The 19,939-nt window shown below is 46.5% G+C and overlaps 1 protein-coding gene across 2 annotated transcripts; it reads right to left on the bottom strand.

Annotated features, from left to right (window-relative positions):
• Positions 1 to 6,883: 6,883 nt before the first annotated feature.
• LOC136612826 (ubiquitin-like protein 5) lies at positions 6,884 to 14,375 on the bottom strand. 2 transcript variants are annotated; one of them, XM_066593530.1, is made up of 5 exons: positions 14,221 to 14,375; positions 10,050 to 10,113; positions 9,670 to 9,753; positions 8,039 to 8,076; positions 6,884 to 7,138 (listed from the first exon to the last, which is right to left on the bottom strand). In XM_066593530.1, the coding sequence occupies exons 2-5, from the start codon at positions 10,103 to 10,105 to the stop codon at positions 7,095 to 7,097; spliced, it is 222 nt and encodes a 73-aa protein (XP_066449627.1). In that variant the 5' UTR covers positions 10,106 to 10,113; positions 14,221 to 14,375; the 3' UTR covers positions 6,884 to 7,094. The 2 variants fall into 2 exon arrangements, with proteins under 2 accessions (XP_066449627.1, XP_066449626.1); XM_066593529.1 differs by lacking the exon at positions 14,221 to 14,375 and adding an exon at positions 13,849 to 13,995.
• Between the last annotated feature and the right edge of the window lie 5,564 nt (positions 14,376 to 19,939).

The following is a 19,939-nucleotide window of genomic DNA, read 5'->3' as shown; positions in this document are numbered from 1 at the left end:
AATGAGTGTATATACACTACCGTTCAAAAGTTTGGGGTCACCCAAACAATTTTGTGTTTTCCATGAAAAGTCACACTTATTCACCACCATGCGTTGTGAAATGAATAGAAAATAGAGTCAAGACATTGACAAGGTTAGAAATAATGATTTGTATTTGAAATAACATTGTTTTTACATCAAACTTTGCTTTCGTCAAAGAATCCTCCTTTTGCAGCAATTACAGCATTGCACACCTTTGACATTCTAGCTGTTAATTTGTTGAGGTAAGCTTGTGAAATTGCACCCCACGCTTCTAGAAGCATCTCCCACAAGTTGGATTGGTTGGATGGGCACATCTGGCGTACCATACGGTCAAGCTGCTCCCACAACAGCTCAATGGGGTTCAGATCTGGTGACTGCGCTGGCCACTCCATTACCGATAGAATACCAGCTGCCTGCTTCTGCTGTAAATAGTTCTTGCACCATTTGGAGGTGTGTTTAGGGTCATTGTCCTGTTGTAGGATGAAATTGGTTCCAATCAAGCGCTGTCCACTGGGTATGGCATGGCGTTGCAAAATGGAGTGATAGCCTTCCTTATTCAGAATCCCTTTTACCCTGTACAAATCTCCCACCTTACCAGCACCAAAGCAACCCCAGACCATCACATTACCTCCACCATGCTTAACAGATGGCGTCAGGCATTCTTCCAGCATCTTTTCATTTGTTCTGCGTCTCACAAACGTTCTTCTTTGTGATCCAAACACCTCAAACTTGGATTCATCCGTCCACAACACTTTTTTCCAGTCTTCCTCTGTCCAATGTCTGTGTTCTTTTGCCCATCTTAATCTTTTTCTTTTATTGGCCAGTCTCAGATATGGCTTTTTCTTTGCCACTCTGCCCTGAAGCCCAAAATCCTGCAGCCGCCTCTTCACTGTAGATGTTGACACTGGTGTTTTGCGGGTACTATTTAATGAAGATGCCAGTTGGGTACCTGTGAGGCGTCTGTTTCTCAAACTAGAGACTCTAATGTGCTTATCTTCTTGCTTAGTTGTGCAACGCGGCCTCCCACTTCTTTTTCTACTCTGGTTAGAGCCTGTTTGTGCTGTCCTCTGAAGGGAGTAGTACACACCGTTGTAGGAAATCTTCAATTTCTTAGCAATTTCTCGCATGGAATAGCCTTCATTTCTAAGAACAAGAATAGACTGTCGAGTTTCAGATGAAAGTTCTCTTTTTCTGGCCATTTGGAGCGTTTAATTGACCCCACAAATGTGATGCTCCAGAAACTCAATCTGCTCACAGGAAGGTCAGTTTTGTAGCTTCTGTAACGAGCTAGACTGTTTTCAGATGTGTGAACATGATTGCACAAGGGTTTTCTAATCATCAATTAGCCTTCTGAGCCAATGAGCAAACACATTGTACCATTAGAACACTGGAGTGATAGTTGCTGGAAATGGGCCTCTATACACCTTTGTAGATATTGCACAAAAAACCAGGCATTTGCAGCTAGAATAGTCATTTACCACATTAGCAATGTATAGAGTGCATTTGTTTAAAGTTAGGACTAGTTTAAAGTTATCTTCATTGAAAAGTACAGTGCTTTTCCTTCAAAAATAAGGACATTTCAATGTGACCCCAAACTTTTGAACGGTAGTGTATATATACTCCTTCTAGAGGAGGGGTGTTACTGACAATGAGTGTATATATATACTCCTTCTAGAGGAGGGGTGTTACTGACAATGAGTGTATATATATATACTCCTTTTAGGGGAGGGATGTTACTGACAATGAGTGTATATATATATATATACTCCTTTTAGGGGAGGGATGTTACTGACAATGAGTGTATATATATATACTCCTTCTAGAGGAGGGGTGTTACTGACAATGAGTGTATATATATATATATATATATATATATATATATATATACATATACACACACTCCTTCTAGGGGAGGGATGTAACTGACAATGTGTATATATATATATACTCCTTTTAGGGGAGGGATGTTACTGACAATGAGTGTATATATATATATACTCCTTTTAGGGGAGGGATGTTACTGACAATGAGTGTATATATATACTCCTTCTAGAGGAGGGGTGTTACTGACAATGAGTGTATATATATACTTCTTCTAGAGGAGGGGTGTTACTGACAATGAGTATATACAGCTTACTGTATCCTGCAGTTCCCACCATAGTATTGCAGACCTTCCTTCCCATTCCTCTATTTGTAAATGGGAGCTTCTGGAATACACTTTAAAGGGGCTGTCCCACTTCTTGCTGCAGGAATCAGACAGTTCCATACATTATGAAGTGGTTTGGGTTAGTATTGAAGGCTGGATCCTATTGAAGTGAACGAGACTCAGGCTGTAGTACCAACCCAGGCCACTGTGCAATGTATGGAGCTGTCTGCTTCCTGCAGCAAAACAGCTAGAAGTGGGACAACTCCTTTAGGGACTTATATTTATAAAAGGACATTAATGTGTGATTAGTGGAGGGACACCCAAAGGCCTCACACCGGTTAGCAAAATGTAATAAAGTCCTTATGTAGTTAGAGCCGCATCAAAAATTCCAAAAAGCACAGTACTCACATGGTTAAGTGCCCATCTTTATTAAAAAAAGTGCACAAGCAGACGACGTTTCGACTGACAAGCAGTATTTTTCCAGTCCATACCAACAATGAAACAACAGAATGTAGGGGCAGCGGCACTCCTTCCAGGTTTATCCAGACACAGTACTGGCACTTGAGTCTGTACCTGGTATTGCTGCTGGACCCCATTTAAAGGGCCATGACGGTGATTTTTTAAAAAATGTATTCATTATGTAGCTATCCCACCAAGTTTTACATAAGTGGCCTGGTGTTATCTTACTTATTTCTATCTGAAACTCCTGGCCTCTTATTCCTCAGACTGTCATGTGATCTTAATTCTCACCATCTCAGTTCTACTTGGGGTTATGTATTCACTTTCTAGTCAATTTCTTAATTTGGGTGATGCTATGACATGAATCCTACCACATAAACTGCCACCAGAGGAACACAGGCACCCCTATCCCAGTTATTGATAATGATTAGAGATGAGTGAGCGTACTCGGATAAGCACTACTCGCTCGAGTAATTGGCTTTATCCGAGTATCGCTGTGCTCGGGTCTAAAGATTCGGGTGCCGCTGCGGCTGACAGGTGAGTCGCAGTGGGGAGCAGGGGAGAGCGGGCGGGAGAGAGGGAGAGAAAGATCTTACCTCCGTTCCTCCCCGCTCTCCCCTGCAGCTCCCCCGCTCCGTGCCGGCACCCGAATCTTTAGACCCGAGCACAGCGATACTCGGATAAAGCCAATTACTCGAGCGAGTAGTGCTTATCCGAGTACGCTCGCTCATCTCTAATAATGATCACACAACTCCTGTCACACAGGTATAATAGAGGAGATCGCAGCTCATCCTCCTGACTGTATACTTAAGGTCTGTAGCTTATTTATGTGACTATAAAAGATATTAATTAAGCGGTCCCACCCAGTAGGCAGAAATGGTATAGCCTCAGCTAATGCTGTGCTGATACATCATGGGATAGATGTGAAACAAAGTAAAAAATGTCAGCATCAAGATGGTGCCTGATAAGCATCAGACAGGAGGAGTCTGCACTGCATGGAAGTGCCCCTTACTATACAGAGGAGACTTCCAGAGTGACAGGCAGTCATGTGGGCAGGGCAGGCATGGAGAAAGGTGTTGTTGCCAGAGTGGCCCTCTAAGGTTTTGTCCCTGGTTAGCTTACTCCTACCTTCAGCGTTACATTACATACAGTAGTGACAGGCATGCTGATTCCAGCGGTCTGTCACTTATAGGACAAAGTTTAGTAGATCCAGAGCACTAAAGGGTAGTCTGGCAAGAGGGGGGGGGCAGCATCTCATCAATAATCAGGACACACATATAGACCCAGCGAAAAAGGAGTCCTAATTCTGCATGAGGCATTGCCTGCCCGGCCACCCGCTGTGATTGACACTTTTCTAGCTGTTACACTGCATACTAACAAGTGTGGATCATGGTAGGTGGGCGGAGCGTGTGGCACCTCATGAATAATCGGGGCTCATTTCTTCATACAGCTTCTTTATGCAAATGGTCAACTGTATTCAGCATGTTTGTCACTACTTCATGTTGCCCTCACTGAGAGTATCAAAAGGTGCTCTGGCAGGTTCCCTTTAATAGGTCATCAATGTTACATCAGTGAGAGTCCGACTTCTGATATCTCCGATGAGCAGCTGATTGAAGACCTTCATTGCTAATCAGGCACAGCTCTATACATTTGATAGTGGCAAAGCCTGGTATTGCAGTTCACTCCTATCCAACTGAATAGGTCTGAGCAGCAACCACTTCCACTACAGAGCTATACCCGGTACATAGTGAAGGGGTCTCTTTAAGTACCTGATAAAAGGGTGATGCCGAGAGCTTTGGTCCTTTTACATAGTCCGATAATCTACCCGTGCTAGCCACCGCGGACCGACAATAAACATGTTGGCCAGCACTTGTTACCTACGTGTACCCGGCTTATCATCAGTGCTGTAGGGACGACCGATCGTTGACATGATCATTCGTCCCCTACAGCTGTCAGTTGACCAGGCGCACGTCTTCCGGTTCACACAGGTAGATGTGCAGCCAATCAGCAAGCATTTTTATTCTCACATAAACAAGCCAATAAACTGGCGTGAGCGATTGCTTGTTCGCTGGCCCCTTTACATGCGACGATTCTCGGGCGAACGAAGAGTTCAACAATTGGCTTGTGTAAAAAGGACCATTAGACTTCCATCAATATTAGGGCCCATTCACATGGGCATAAGTTGGTCCGAGAATATGTAGCGCACTTAGTATAGGTATATGCCTCCAGCCTACCTTCAAGGCTGAAGGCTCTGCTAGGTCTCCATTTTATTATTTTGGTTCTCTTACCAGCAAAGCTTTCTGGGTAGCGCTAGATCCAGAATACTTAGTGACTGCGATTGGGCACACACACACCTGTTCTTTGATCTATTTTCTGCTTTGATCATCAGAATAAACTAAACCAAGCGTTTGTATAGACGTGGTCCGTACCGCTTCAATAGTCGACAAGCCGAGATGTTTTTGGAAAGGGAAATGTACCCGTTTTCACTTTCTTTGTCCTACGGTGCGAATGGGCATGCAGGCATCATATTTCTGACTGGCCACCTCCTACTGATGGAATAGTCACCATGGCCCCCAGTGACCTTAGAGTAAAATAACATAAAAGCACGGAAGACCCATATCGATCGGCACTGTGCAATCACTCCTCCACTGCAGCGCCATCTTGTGGGCCAATTCCAATCGGCAGACTGCGGTGCTTATTGTACTAGTGAAGCATCTATTTGTTCTCTCTCTGAGGTTTTTTTTACATTTTTATAAGTTACGATTAAAAGTTCTGTTTTAATTAGAAGTCGAATTAGTGAAGACGTCGTTGTATAGTTGATTTGCAGCGCATTCACGGACCGAACCTCGCCTATTAAAGGCATATGTAGGACCTTCTTGTTATTATTTGTGCATGTGTAAGTGCTGCATAATTACATGTGCAAAAAAAACACAATTGTCTTTATGCACAAATACACAATGAATTTGCGCGGTCCCACTCACCTCTATGGCCTATTTCTCTCCTTAAAACGGACAAAATAGGTCATGCTGCGTTCTTTTCACGCAACCAAAAATAGTGTCCAAAATATGCAATTGTGAATAAATCCGTTGCAATCGATGGATTCTATTCACTGCGTAATACGATGCATGTGTCCGCCCATGGGGATGAGCCCTTAGGCCTCATGTCCACGGGCAAAAGAAGAATTAAAATCCGCAGCAGATTTTAACTCTTCTCCTGCCCACGGATCCGCACCCCATAGGGATGCATTGACCACCCGCGGGTAGATAAATACCCGCGGATGGTCAATAAAAGTGATTTAAAAAAAAATGGAGCATGAAAAAATCTGGACCATGCTCCATTTTCATGCGGGTCTCCCGCAGGGACGGCGCCCGCGGGCTTCTGTTGAAGCCTATGGAAGCCGTCCGGATCCGCGGGAGACAAAAATCGGAATTTACTCACCTGCTCCGGATCTTCCCTTCGCCGCGGCGCCATCTTCTCTCCGTCGCGGCCGGATCTTTTTTTCTTCGGGCCGGCGCATGCGCGGGGCACGTCACCGACGTCATCCTGCGCATCCGCCAGGCCGAAGAAAGGGAAGATCCGGAGCGGGCGAGAGGTAAGTTTATTCTTATTTTCAGCTCTCATGTCCGTGGGGCAGGAGGGACCCGCTACAGATTCTCCATGGAGAATCCGTAGCGGGCCTGATTTTCCCCGTGGACATGAGGCCTAAAAGTGATAGACTATCCTGGAAGGCTAGGCCATCCACATGAGAGTCCTGCACAACCCCTGCGCCACGTTGAGTACAGATAAGGGGCAAGAAGGGCAGGTGTTGCCCAAACTGCTTCCTACTCCATGTATTCCTCTGGTTTTAAAATGTTACTTCACTCATCCGTGTTGTAAGACGACTAAAGCCCCATTTACACACAGAGGAGCGCTCAAAATTCATCAGAAACTGACAAGTTTTAAGTGATCATTTTGCATTAACTACTAATGGGCTAATCAGCCCATTAGTAGCTAACTAGCTTCATTTGCATGTATTTAGAGAACAGCGGGTGGTCTGTTCTCTAAATTCATCGCTATTGTTCTCCAGCAGGACAGCAGCTGAAAGAATCCCATCAGCGCTGCCCACAGAGAACTCAGCGTGTGGTCCCTGTTATCAGGGACAAAGGAGTTTACTGAACACAGCGATGGATGAAAAGTGCACAATGGGCACACATTTACACGCAACAATTAAAATAGCTGTGTGTAAAAGGGCCTTAACAGTAACCCAAGACTCCTCAGTTATGTACAGAACATTATCTTTATTAAAAAAAAAAATTATCCAAAAACAACGTAAGCCAAAATGGCGGCTGCAGTCTTTCTTATGGTCAGCATATGATAGGATGCATTCCTCCACTGATCCAAGCAGTCGAATTCCAGACTGTGTCACACCATAAAACAGAGAACTGGGTGGTGGTGGTGGATGGCGGGGGGGTAGCGAGAAAGTGCCGGGTTACTGGTAATACAGCTCCAGGTTCATCCCATCGTGAACCTCATCTGGAGGGGAAACGGTTAAGGAAATCTTAGTTTGGATGCATACAAGCTATGGACGATGGAGACATTACTCAAGAGCCGCGGCCGACTGATGAGTGCAAATACCCGGATGGCTCCCAGTGATCACATCAACCATTAGGCCCAATGTCCACAGGCGGAGTTTATTTATTGGGTCTCCCGCAGCAATAGCCAGCCATAAAGCAGCATTGGGCGTCCGCACTTCATTTAAGTCGTGCGGATCTGATCTTAAATGATTTGCGGATGCCACGCACGGATAATAAATCGCAGCATGCTCTATTTTACCGCGGATCACGCAGAATCTGGCTCCATTCATCTCTATGGGAGCTTAGGATCCACAGAGCATCTGACGATACATTCAAATGCATTTGTGGATCCGCGGCAGATATGAAGCTTAGAAGCAATTAGGGAGGTGGGGAAAAGGCTGAGAGGTGGGATTGCGGATTTTTTAAGCGCGGATGCACCGCGGATCATCCGCCATCTCCAGCAAGGGAAAAAAAAATCCATTTTTAGATGACCTGCAGTGTATCCGCTGCGGAAATCCGCATGAAATATCCGCGCAGGCCTGATTTTCCCCCATGGACATGAGGCCTTAGGGCTCGGTCACAAAGTGCGGCAAAAAGAGCATCATTGTAGCTATGGCACTCCCCTCCGTAGATCGTACCACGCCGGTTCTGAAAACCACGTACAACGGAGCCGCTGCGTGGCGTTTGCCAGGTTCAATGCATCTACATTCCGTCCTGTTTTGTGCCCGCAGAACAAGGCAGTAGGGCTGCTCCATTTTGGACTTGAAGTTGGAGGAGGACAGCATCGTCCCAATTCATTGCTCACCCGGTAATAGAGTCACAGAGTATTAGGGCACTGAGAATTCTACAAGAAGGATACAGTCAGCAAGTGTAACGTGGTCCTTAAATATCGTGTACCTAGAAATGGAGAACACACACAACATGTAACTTAGATATTGTACATGCTTATTAAGAGGGGTGTGCCAGAAGGTCCAGTCATACTCCCACCCACAGGACAGGCGATAACTTGCTGACCGGTGGGGGTCTCCCCGCTGGTCTCCGGGGTGGGGTCGTGTCCCCATCCCGTATAAGAGAGGAGCCTGGATGGATCGCTGGTTGCACAAGGGCACTAGCGCTCCTATCGCATCCAATGGGACTGCGGAGATAGCCAAGAGCAACCGCTCAGGTATTTCCGTCAGCCACAATGAAATGATCGGAGTGCTGACTGCGAATGCTAAACCAGCGCTCCCCCCATGTGAACGCCGCTGTGAGGAATGAAGCGAGCCGGCAGCCAGAAGAGAGCAGGACACGGGAGTCCCATTCCTGAAATTGGTGTTGGTCTTAGTGGTGAGACCTATACCGATCAGCAAGTTATCTTTTATCCTGTGGAGAGGGTAACCCGAAATTCTGGTACAATCCCTTTAAGGATCAGACTCCTTCTTAGAAGGCGCCTCCACATTTGAACATCGTTTTACAAGTTATATATAATCTACACAAAAAGTTTAGTCATTTTGTAAAAACATTACTTCCGTGCTGATCCTCAGTTACATCCTGTATTATACTCCAGAGCTGCACTCACTATTCTGCTGGTGGAGTCACTGCGTACATAAATTACTTATCCTGTACTGATCCTGAGTTACATCCTGTATTATACTCCAGAGCTGCACTCACTATTCTGCTGCTGGTGGAGTCACTGCGTACATACATTACTTATCCTGTACTGCTCCTGAGTTATATCCTGTATTATACTCCAGAGCTGCACTCACTATTCTGCTGGTGGAGTCACTCTGTACATACATTACTTATCCTGTACTGATCCTGAGTTACATCCTGTATTATACTCCAGAGCTGCACTCACTATTCTGCTGGTGGGGGTCATTGTATACATACATTACTGATCCTGAGTTATAGCCTGTCTTATATTCCAGAGCTGCGCTCACTATTCTGCTGATTGGGTCACTGTGTACATATATTACTTATCCTGAGTCTTTGTCTAGATTGTACTCCAGAGCTGCACTCACTATTCTGATGATTCTCATTGGAAAAAGTCATCAAGCTTGTTAACAGGCATAACCCTAACAGCTTAGCGGAGCTCCTATAGCAGAGGGGTACAGTCCGTACTCCCAACATCAGATGTGTGCACAGAGCTCGCCGGAGAGGGGACATTTCTCAGGGCTCAAATCACAGCAATCTTTGCGCAGGAACAATGCAGGCAGGTAATGCTGGGAGAGTTTTGCTCTGAAGGTTCCAACACTGTGAATGCAGCTGTGGGTAATAATACAGACTGTAACTGAGGATCGGTACAAAATACTTGCTGTGATCCCACAACTGCCCTGCCCAAATAACTGCCCCCATATAGACTAAACAGTGCAGGCTACACCAGCACTAACCAGTAAAATACTGCCCTCTACAGCCGAGACTATGAACTGTAATGTGTAGCAGAACTTCCGGAGTCTAATTAACCCTATATTGTGTGGGTTTCTTTTTCCCCCAAGCGTCACAGGTACTCACCACTTCTTCAGGACTATCTTCTCCCACCGTGTTCCCGTCTGGGCGGCTATCAGCTTCTTCAGGTCTTGGATGGTGTCTTCTGAGCTACACAACACAGAGTTAAGGAAATAACCCAAACACGATCGCCCGCACCAAGATATAACAAGAGGATATCTGGTCAACCCCCCGACCGATCCAGGGGAGCGCAGAGCCTTCTCTGCACCACAGGAGCCGCCTGGGACTACTTCTGCAGGGAGAGATGGACCATACCACTAGGGGAAGGAGGAAGCCCAGTCACCGGGGAGGACTTCCTCGGCCCACGGTCACTGGGTTTCATCCGCCCCCTCCGATACCAGCCGGGGGGTGATCAGCTCCTGTCAGCGCGGATATCTGAAGGATACTTGCACTTTACTCGCACTTTCTTCCCTAAGCGGTCGTTGCAGACAACCTCAATCATGATGAGTCCTGGAGAGAAAACACAGTCAGCCAGATGTAAAGGGACCGCGGCATCAAAAAACAACTTATTGTAGAAATCAAGATTTTAGGTTTAGATATTTTTAATACTTTTTGGTGTTCCTTATTTTTGAATATTTCCATCTCATAATCTATAGTGAAAGAATCCTGAAATCCTGCAGTTCTCACCCCGAGTCTGGTACTTCCTGTTCTGTAGAGGAAACGTCTCAGCAGTCATCTCACCAACATCACTGTGACAGGTGAGGGTCACAGCTCACCTCCTCCCCCTCCTTGATCAGGTCACTAAGATAGTTTCCCGTAGAAGTCAGGGGTCTCCTCCTGTGTATTGTGGACAGATCTGGTTCATCACAGCAGGGGTGGTGTCGCATACTAATGCAGAGTGCGCTTCAGGTAGTCAGAGAAGGGGTTGCGTCCATCTTTGTTTGTCCAGCCCTAGGGTGGGGGTGGGGATGGTTACTTAAAAGGGAAACTGTTATCAAGTTTGAACCCCATAAACTATATTAGGATCGGAGGTGAGAGAACGGGGAGTCTGCAGAGCGGTGCTTCATACTCACTGGGTGCCTTGTTCCAGCGCTGGGCCCCATCTCATTGTCTTCTGCGTGCGAACCCCCCCCCCCCCCCCCCCATAGAGATGAATGGGCGAAGTGTTTGCAGAAAGAGTCAAGCTGCTTGCAAGCGCGAACTCCGCAGACAACCCTAGAATGGGGCGCCCAGTGAAACGCCGCTCCCCGGACCCCCCGTCCTCTCACCTCTGAGCCCCATAATGTAGTTTATGGGGTCAAACATGATGATAAACTTATATCCCCATCAGGAGGCGTCAGCGGCGGGAAATGGACTTTTGGGTTTTTGTATGATGAATTATGTAACATTTTTTTGTACAAGGGGCGGAGAAAAAACAACCAAAAATAAAAGGAATCCCACCATTTGGGAGGAGGTTGTTCTGTGGCATTTACTATGTGGGTTACAGAACAATAACTTTATACTGCAGGTTCATTGGAACTTGCTGCCTTGCAAGTTGTGGGGTCCCAGGTTCAAACCCCCATCAGGGTCAGCTTCAGACCTAGAACAAAACACCTTTCTTGCTCAAAAGCAGAAAGCCAATACTGGGGATATTTGCTAAAAGGAAAGAAAAAAAAAAAAAACCACAGATGGGGATGATCCATACGAACCCTGAATGAATACCATACATTAGTCCGATTTTATTGCCCGGCCGGAGAGCAACACTAATGACTACTACATGAGGGTTGCGTCATCACGTAGACACGTGGCGCTCGGCTGTGATGCGCCGAGAACCCCCACTGACCCGCCCGTGGAGCGCAGAGTTGTTTCTGCGCTCCACCCAATAATCGCCCCATCACTGGGATTGTGTTGAAGCCAGGAAACCTCCACATTATGGTCAGGTGATGGACATGCCGTGTGCCGTCATCATAAGGTGCCCGGCTCCGTTACAGGACCGGACCTACTTTCATGGAAATCATTATAAAAGTAAGTCCTTTATTAGACTGGATTCATACTCCGTGATTCCTCAAAAATAACACCCACCCCAAAAATAAGCCCTACCATAATTTTGAGGAGGCTTGAAATATAAGTCCTACCCTGAAATTAAGTCCTAGCTATACCACAATAAAAAAAAAAAAAAGAACACTTCACCTAGCCGGCGCTGTCCTGGTCCCTCCAGCTGGTCTCCGAAGTTCCGCCACGCACCCTGTACTCTTCAGTTGTTGACAGAACATCACTTCCTGGTTGTGGGGTTCATAAATCCGGCCTACAGGAAGCAATGATTCTGATTGGTTGAGCAAGCGCTGCTCTCAGCCAATCACAGCTGTCGTGTTGGTTCAGCGAGCACTGCAATAATTGGCTTAGAGCAGCACTTGCTGAATCAGAGTCATCGCTTCCTGGAAGCGGGATTTATAAACCCCACAACCAGTAAGTGATGGTCTGTCGGCGCTGGCTAGGTAAGTTAAATACGGCATCCCCCAAAAATTAGACCGAGCGCCTATTTTGGGGCAAAAATTAATATAAGACAGGGTCTTATTTTTTTTTGGGGGGGGGGGGGGACACTGTAGTAGCGCTGAAAACTTTTTCCTCACTCTGTGACCCCTTCTTTGTTCACCCTGTGACTACTCCACTGTCCACGACCGAGGTCCTCCAGCCCCGGGGGCTTCCACGGACGCTCTCCCAGCTACTAACAACTGGCGGGGTGACATGCTTCTGCTACACCCGACCCTCGGTGTGGAGTCCCGTCATCCGGCAGGCGGCCTTCTCATAGTTGGCATCTGGATTTTCCACAATTCCACAACTTTGCTCTTCCTCCTTGGAGTGCAGACATCACTAGAACCTCTCTACTGCCCTCTGGTGTTGGTATATCAGTATGATCTGTGATTCTGATTGATGTCAGTGTAGGGACCCACAATAAGCGAGGACCTGTGATGAGGGTAGTGGGCTCACGCATTTTAGCCAAAATATTAAAGGGGTTTCGCGTGGAAATACTATTGATGACCCATCATCAGGTTAGGTCATCAATAGTTGATCGGCCGGTATCCGACGCTCGGGACCCCAACCAATCAGCTGAGTGGGTGCATGCTGTCAGCGCCGCTTGTAACTGCAGGAACGGCTCTCATTGGAATCAATGGGAGTCATGCCTGCAGTTACAAGCGCTGGCCACTATGAGGAGGTCGGCGCAGAGACTTCCACTATGACCTCTGTGTATTTGGAGCAGAAGCCTCCATGCCTGCAGTTACAAGCGCTGGCCACTATGAGGACGCCAGCCGATCAACTATTGATGACCGATCCTGATGATTGGACATTCATCGTATTTCACGGGAAAACCCCTTTAAATAATACCTCGTATTTACCAGTAACATTAAGTGTGGCTTTGAATGCTGCGGGAGCCCAGGGTGCCAGCGTGGGTCACCTGTGGGGTGCCAGGGTGGGTCACTAGATTCAAATATGGCGTCACCAATAGGCTGTAGGCCTGCATGGTGCACTACAAGTACCATGTGGTACGACACCATGTGGCTCCTCCCATCCGCCTGTCTCAGCATGTACGCGCCCTCCCCTATATCAGCCTATGGCCATTTTCTATCTTGTTACCTCTGTCACGGTCTGCGCTGCCCCCACACGGCGTGGCACGCAGCCCTTACTGTATTATGGCGCCCGCTTGGCGGTTTTCTGTCAGTGATATTTAGAAGATGGTCCCATAATCCAGAATATCGGATTATCAGATCCCCTCACAGCGGATTACTGCCCCCTGTAGACGAGGAGGAGTATTGGCGCACACCGAGCGCTGCGTAATAACATATGCTTGCTTTGTGTGTGTCGCGGCATACTTTACTGCCCATCTCGCGCCCGCGGGCATGTGTGTGTAGCGAAATAAAATACCCAACACTTTAAATGACACATAATGAGGCCCGGATGTCGTCTTCTGTCCGCGCAGACCCTGCGGCCCACGTGGTGTTTTACCGCTGTGGCGCCGGTATTATATTGCGCAGCCTTCCCGTTTTTCTCTTTAGGTCTCCCGCTCTCCCTTGGCGCACACACCTACTACGGGCCGCTAGAGAACAATGGGCGGCTGGCGCCAAACTACAACAAGCTGCGCTTAGTTTTTTTTGCGCACATATTACACAATGCTTACACGCAAATATGAGCGAAACAGCGAGCAGCGCTGTATGTGACGGTCTGCGAATACCGCGCTTCACAGCACATACAGCGCAGCGTAATACGCACCTAACGCCCGTGTGAGCCCCGCCCTTCTGCGCAGTATTTCACGCCTCTCCGCGCACATTTACACGTCCCTGCTGACCGCGAGGAATACTCTGGGTGCGCGAACAGGGAAACAGAGCGCGGCGCGGGCGCAACCAAACCGCAGAGCAAGACGTGGGTGTGAACGACGCCATCGAGGCACACCCTAAAGGGCGTGCAGACGGGAGCCTGTAGTCCCAGCAGCAGTCCCAGCATGCCTTGCACCGTCACTCACTACATACATATGCAGCATGCTGGGACTTGCAGTCCCGCCGAAAACTGTCAGGATATTACAGCCAGTGCTCCGCCCCACAAATGGTTAACCCCTCCGCAGGGTCTATAATAAGCCCCCCTTACCGGTGCAGCAGTAGGAATCGCCGTACGGCAGTCAGTGTTAAGATATGGTCACTAGACTTCCGGCGGAAGCGAGCAGGCCGCGCTCTATGGTTATTAACGGAAGACTCTCCAGCCCGTTTGTGTATGCGGTCCCATCACAAATATGCTTCCCGTTGGGCGCTGATTTCTCCAGTGGGTGCAGTTTATATCTGAGACACCAGAGGGCGCCGGTGTGACAGGCCGAGAAGAGAAGATTAGAGCAGCCTGTCAGGTTCTTGTGGTTCTTGTAGTCCATCAGTCTGTAATGGAGCAGTAATACTAGCTGACATGATGGGAATAAGGGGAATACGAGGTGATGTCCTCAGGAGGCGCCAACTGTCACCTTCATCTGTTAAGTGCAGCATAGCAAATGGGAACAGGCTCTTGTTATGGGGGCTCTGCTGTGTTACTATGGGCTGGGGCACTGGGGCACTGGGGCGCCTGCTATGGCTAAGCTGAGTACTTATAATTGGGAAATCCTAACTGGCATTGCCCGGGTATACATGGCAGCGTTCTGATAACAAAGTCCTGAGGAGTTACCCACAGTGCCCCCAGAACAGCCCCCCCCCCCCCCCATAGTAATAGCAGCAAAGGTGTCCCCATAACTGTGCCAGCCACAAGGTCCCCATAACACTACATGCTACAGTGTCCCCGTAGTAGTGCCAGCCTACTGTCCCCTAGCAGTGCCAGCCTAGTGTCCCCGTAGCAGCACAAGCCTCGTGTCCCCATAGTAGTGCCAGCCTAGTGTCCGTGTAGTAGTGCCCGCCTAGTGTCCGTGTAGTAGTGCCCGCCTAGTGTCCGTGTAGTAGTGCCAGCCAAGTGTCACCGTAGTAGTGCCCGCCTAGTGTCCGTGTAGTAGTGCCAGCCAAGTGTCACCGTAGTAGTGCCCGCCTAGTGTCCGTGTAGTAGTGCCCGCCTAGTGTCCGTGTAGTAGTGCCAGCTTAGTGTCCCCATAGTAGTGCCAGTCACACTGCCGGGGTTGAAAACCATCCGTGAATTCAGTATGTAATATCTGTAGGGTAGCGGGCATTGGGCCGTGGGGTCCTGAATCTACAAGAAACCTGTGAGCTCTGGCAGAGTCGGACACAAGGGTTGTGGAGACGGATACTCTGCCCCTGTGTACCTGATAATAGACACCCGGTGTACCTGACAGGGTCTTAAATTGATTGGGAAAGATGGATAGACAGATAGATAGATAGATAGATAGATAGATAGATAGATAGATAGATAGATAGATAGATAGATAGATAGATAGATATGAGATGGATATGAGATAGATAGATATGGGATAGATAGATATGAGATAGATAGATATGAGATAGATAGATAGATATGACATAGATAGATAGATAGATAGATAGATAGATAGATAGATATGGGATAGATAGATAGATAGATATGGGATAGATAGATATGGGATAGATAGATATGAGATAGAAAGATAGATAGATATGAGATAGAAAGATAGATAGATATGAGATAGATAGATAGATAGATAGATAGATAGATAGATATGAGATAGATAGATGATAGATAGATAGATAGATATGAGATAGATAGATGATAGATAGATAGATAGATAGATCGATATGAGATAGATAGATAGATAGATAGATAGATATGAGATGGATAGATAGATATGAGATAGATAGATAGATAGATAGGAGATAGATAGATAGATAGATATGAGATAGATAGATAGATTTGAGATAGATAGATGATAGATAGATAGATAGATAGATAGATATGAGATAGATAGATAGATATGAGATAGATAGATGATAGATAGATAGATAGATATGAGATAGAAAGATAGATAGATAGATAGATAGATATGAGATAGATAGATAGATAGATAGATAGGAGATAGATAGGAGATAGATAGATGATAGATAGATATGAGATGGATAGATAGATATGAGATAGATAGATAGATAGATAGATAGATAGATAGATAGGAGATAGATAGATAGATAGGAGATAGATAGATAGGAGATAGATAGATAGATAGGAGATAGATAGATAGATAGATATGAGATAGATAGATAGATATTAGATAGATAGATAGATAGATAGGAGATAGATAGATAGATAGATAGGAGATAGATAGATAGATAGATAGATAGATATGAGATAAATAGATAGATATGAGATAGATAGATAGATATTAGATAGATAGATAGATAGATAGGAGATAGACAGATAGATAGATATGAGATGGATAGATAGATAGATATGGGATAGATAGATAGAAGATAGATAGATATGAGATAGATAGATAGATATGAGATGGATAGATAGATATGAGATAGATAGAAAGATAGATAGATAGATAGATAGATATGAGATAGATAGAAAGATAGATAGATATGAGATAGATAGAAAGATAGATAGATAGAAAGATAGATAGGAGATAGATAGATAGATATGGGATAGATATGAGATAGAAATGAGATGGATGGATAGATACATATGAGATGGATAGATAGATAGATAGATAGATCTGATATACAGAAAGTAGATATGAAATAGATAGTAATTATTAGGCAATTATAGTGCCAGTGTTTCTGGTGGCACAATGCATCACCAACTGATATAGTGAAAGTGATTGGAGTTGTAAGCACACAATGGCTGTTTTAGGAGCTGGCAGTGTAGGATCTGTCTCACACACGCAGCTCTGCTACATGCACGTGCCTCACACACTCAATTCGCGACACCCATGGCTCTGCTACATGCACACAATCCACGTGGCACCCACGGCTCTGCTATATGCGCACGCGGCACCAACGGCTCTGCTACATACATTGTTCATCAGCCTTTGCTTGTTTTGGATCTGTGATGATGTCACCCTCATGTGATCAGGGGGCGGAGCTGAGATCCGGTGACTGATCACATGACGGTGACATCATCACAGGGCCTGTTAGCACCTCTGTCCAGCTTTGCAGATTTTTAATAAAACATATCTGTCTATCTCATATCTCTCAAAGTGAAGCACTTGTAATGATGTGACCGTCATGTGATCACAGGCGGAGATCAGAGCCCAAGTGACTGATCACATGACACTGACATCATCACAGGTCGTGTTAGCACACACCTGCTGTCAGGCTCTGCATGTTTTATACTTTAGGACCTGCGATGAGTCACCATCATGTGATCAGGGGCAGAACATGTAACTCACTCACGGACAAGAGGTCGTTAGAACTTTAATAGGTACAAAGACAGATATGGGATAAAGTGATACCAGATAGAGAGTGATACATAAGTGTTGATAACATCTTTATTAACTGATGTGGCTCGTTCATATTGCACATGTAGCTGCAGCGACTCTTCCTCTATACACATTTGCTACTCAGTACAGTCTCCATTAGTATCGATGCATTTGTGCCCCCATTGAACCCAACTCTCCAATCCTCTTTGAGAAAAGTCCGGTGTTCACCGTCGTATCCGCTTCTTTCACTTGAATCCACGATTCGTGCCCGCGGTCGCAGTTGGGGGTCTCCCAGCGTGGTTTGTCTTCCAACCTGCTTTCCCTTCCGTGAACGTCTTCATCCACCTGTGAACATGGCTCTTGTCAATGGGGTCCCCTCCATACACCATCTGTAGCCTCTGTGTGGTCTTTTTCAAGCATGCAGTAAGTAACAACATATATATATATATATATATATATATATATATATATATATATATATATATACATACATATATATATATATATATATATATATATATATAAAGCATACACCAATAGGACAACACAGGACACACATACCTCCACCACCCTGGCTGTCATAGGTCCGGATCGTTGCGGCACAGGCGTCTTCCCTCGGGTTAATAATTAAGCTTATCCCCCACCCTGTGCGCCTATATCATGGACATCTATCATATCGGCGTCACATTGCAGCATCTGCGCACATGCAAGCACACAGCCAATCATATCGCTGCCCATACCAGTAACTGCACATAGATGTGTACTGCGCATGCGCGGGACTATTACCCTCGCATGATCTCTAATATCTGAGACACAACAGTATCAGTCCTGGCCATTGCACAGGCGTCAGCACACAGCCCATTGTGACGCGGCCGGCATCGGGCACCGCATCAGAATGCGCATGCGCAGGACTGGTCCCAGAATGAAAGCCGGGGGGGCTTAACCTCGAATACAATGTCACACCATTTATATAGAAAAGATTTAGATATTCGTTGCTTTTTTTCCTGAAGGGTTATTGTTGGATTGTTGCTGGGATTTGGGGGTCCAGAAATGTATTGGGTATATATATATCTTTTGTATCTCATGTATTTATCATGTTTTTGTTCTTCCCAGATTGGCGTTCATGCGTCTGGATCACGCGGCTGAGTTGTTCCGGCCCATTATGGATCAATGCGTTTGATATGAAGAATATCTTACTCAGAGGGGTTGAATATTTATTGCTCGATTCCTTCTAAATAAACCTTTTGTCCGGATCATTCTATTGTATCTATTAATGCCGTTTAGGATAAATCAAGAGACGTTGTTACTATCCCTATATGAAGAAGATGATTTTGTGAAGCATATGCCTAACATCTGATGTGCCTATACAGCCCATATCGGCGAGAGCTATGCTATGCAAAGGAGTGCTGACATGACAGGCTGTTACCGGCACAGACATTACAAATTATACCCCCAGAGGGTAACACTTATGGGCTGCGCCCCTTGTTTGGCATGGAAATGCTAATGTGACTAGTTCCAGCTGATAGATTATGGTGGGGATCGGCTTTCATTCTGGGACCAGTCCTGCACATGCGCATTCTAATGCAGTGCCTGATGCCGGCCGCGGCACAATGGGCTGTGTGACCTTAAGGATCGGGCACCATTTTCTGTTTCTCCCACATAATGGATTGTGGGTGTGCTGTTCGGTCTGTAGCCTTCTGTGGATGGCGGACAGCCGGCACCCTCCATCAGTGACAGCACCTTGCTTCTGCTTGGCATCTAGTATTCACCTGCAAAGAAGACAAGGACCGCCTGTATAGAGGAAGAGTCGCTCCAACCGCAGGAGCAATCTGAGCCACCTACCTCCCTTATTAAAGAGGTTCTGGCCACTGCTGCATTACGTTCGGTACGACCCTCCTAGATAAATCATGCGGATGGATAGGTTTAGGATCCACAGACAGAAAGTAGGTATGAGACAGATAGATATATATATACTGAGGCGCTCCATACGTCTTCCCTCTCGCACACATATAGCTATCCGCTGCCTCCGGCTCCTCCAGGACCTCTCTAATATGCAGGTTGTTATGTGTCTTTTCCATATAATTACATGTAATTTGCAGTTTCTTGTGTGGTGAGTCAGTACAGCAACCGTCACTGACTGCGTACAACATCCGGCCGCTCCGTGTCCTCGCTGACTGCGTACAACACCCGGCCGCTCCGTGTCCTCGCTGACTGCGTACAACATCCGGCCGCTCCGTGTCCTCGCTGACTGCGTACAACATCCGGCCGCTCCGTGTCCTCGCTGACTGCGTACAACATCCGGCCAATCCGTGTCCCCACTGACTGCGTATAACATCCAGCCGCTCTGTGTCCTCGCTGACTCCGTACAACATCCGGCCCCTCCGTGTCCTCACTGACTGCGTACAACATCCGGCCCCTCCGTGTCCTCACTGACTGCGTACAACATCCGGCCGCTCAGTGTCCTCGCTGACTGCGTACACCATCCGGCCGCTC

This window comes from Eleutherodactylus coqui, chromosome 2 (assembly GCF_035609145.1).
Source record: "Eleutherodactylus coqui strain aEleCoq1 chromosome 2, aEleCoq1.hap1, whole genome shotgun sequence".
NCBI classification, from domain to species: Eukaryota; Metazoa; Chordata; class Amphibia; order Anura; family Eleutherodactylidae; genus Eleutherodactylus; species Eleutherodactylus coqui.
This window is presented reverse-complemented; position numbering and strand designations above follow the sequence as displayed.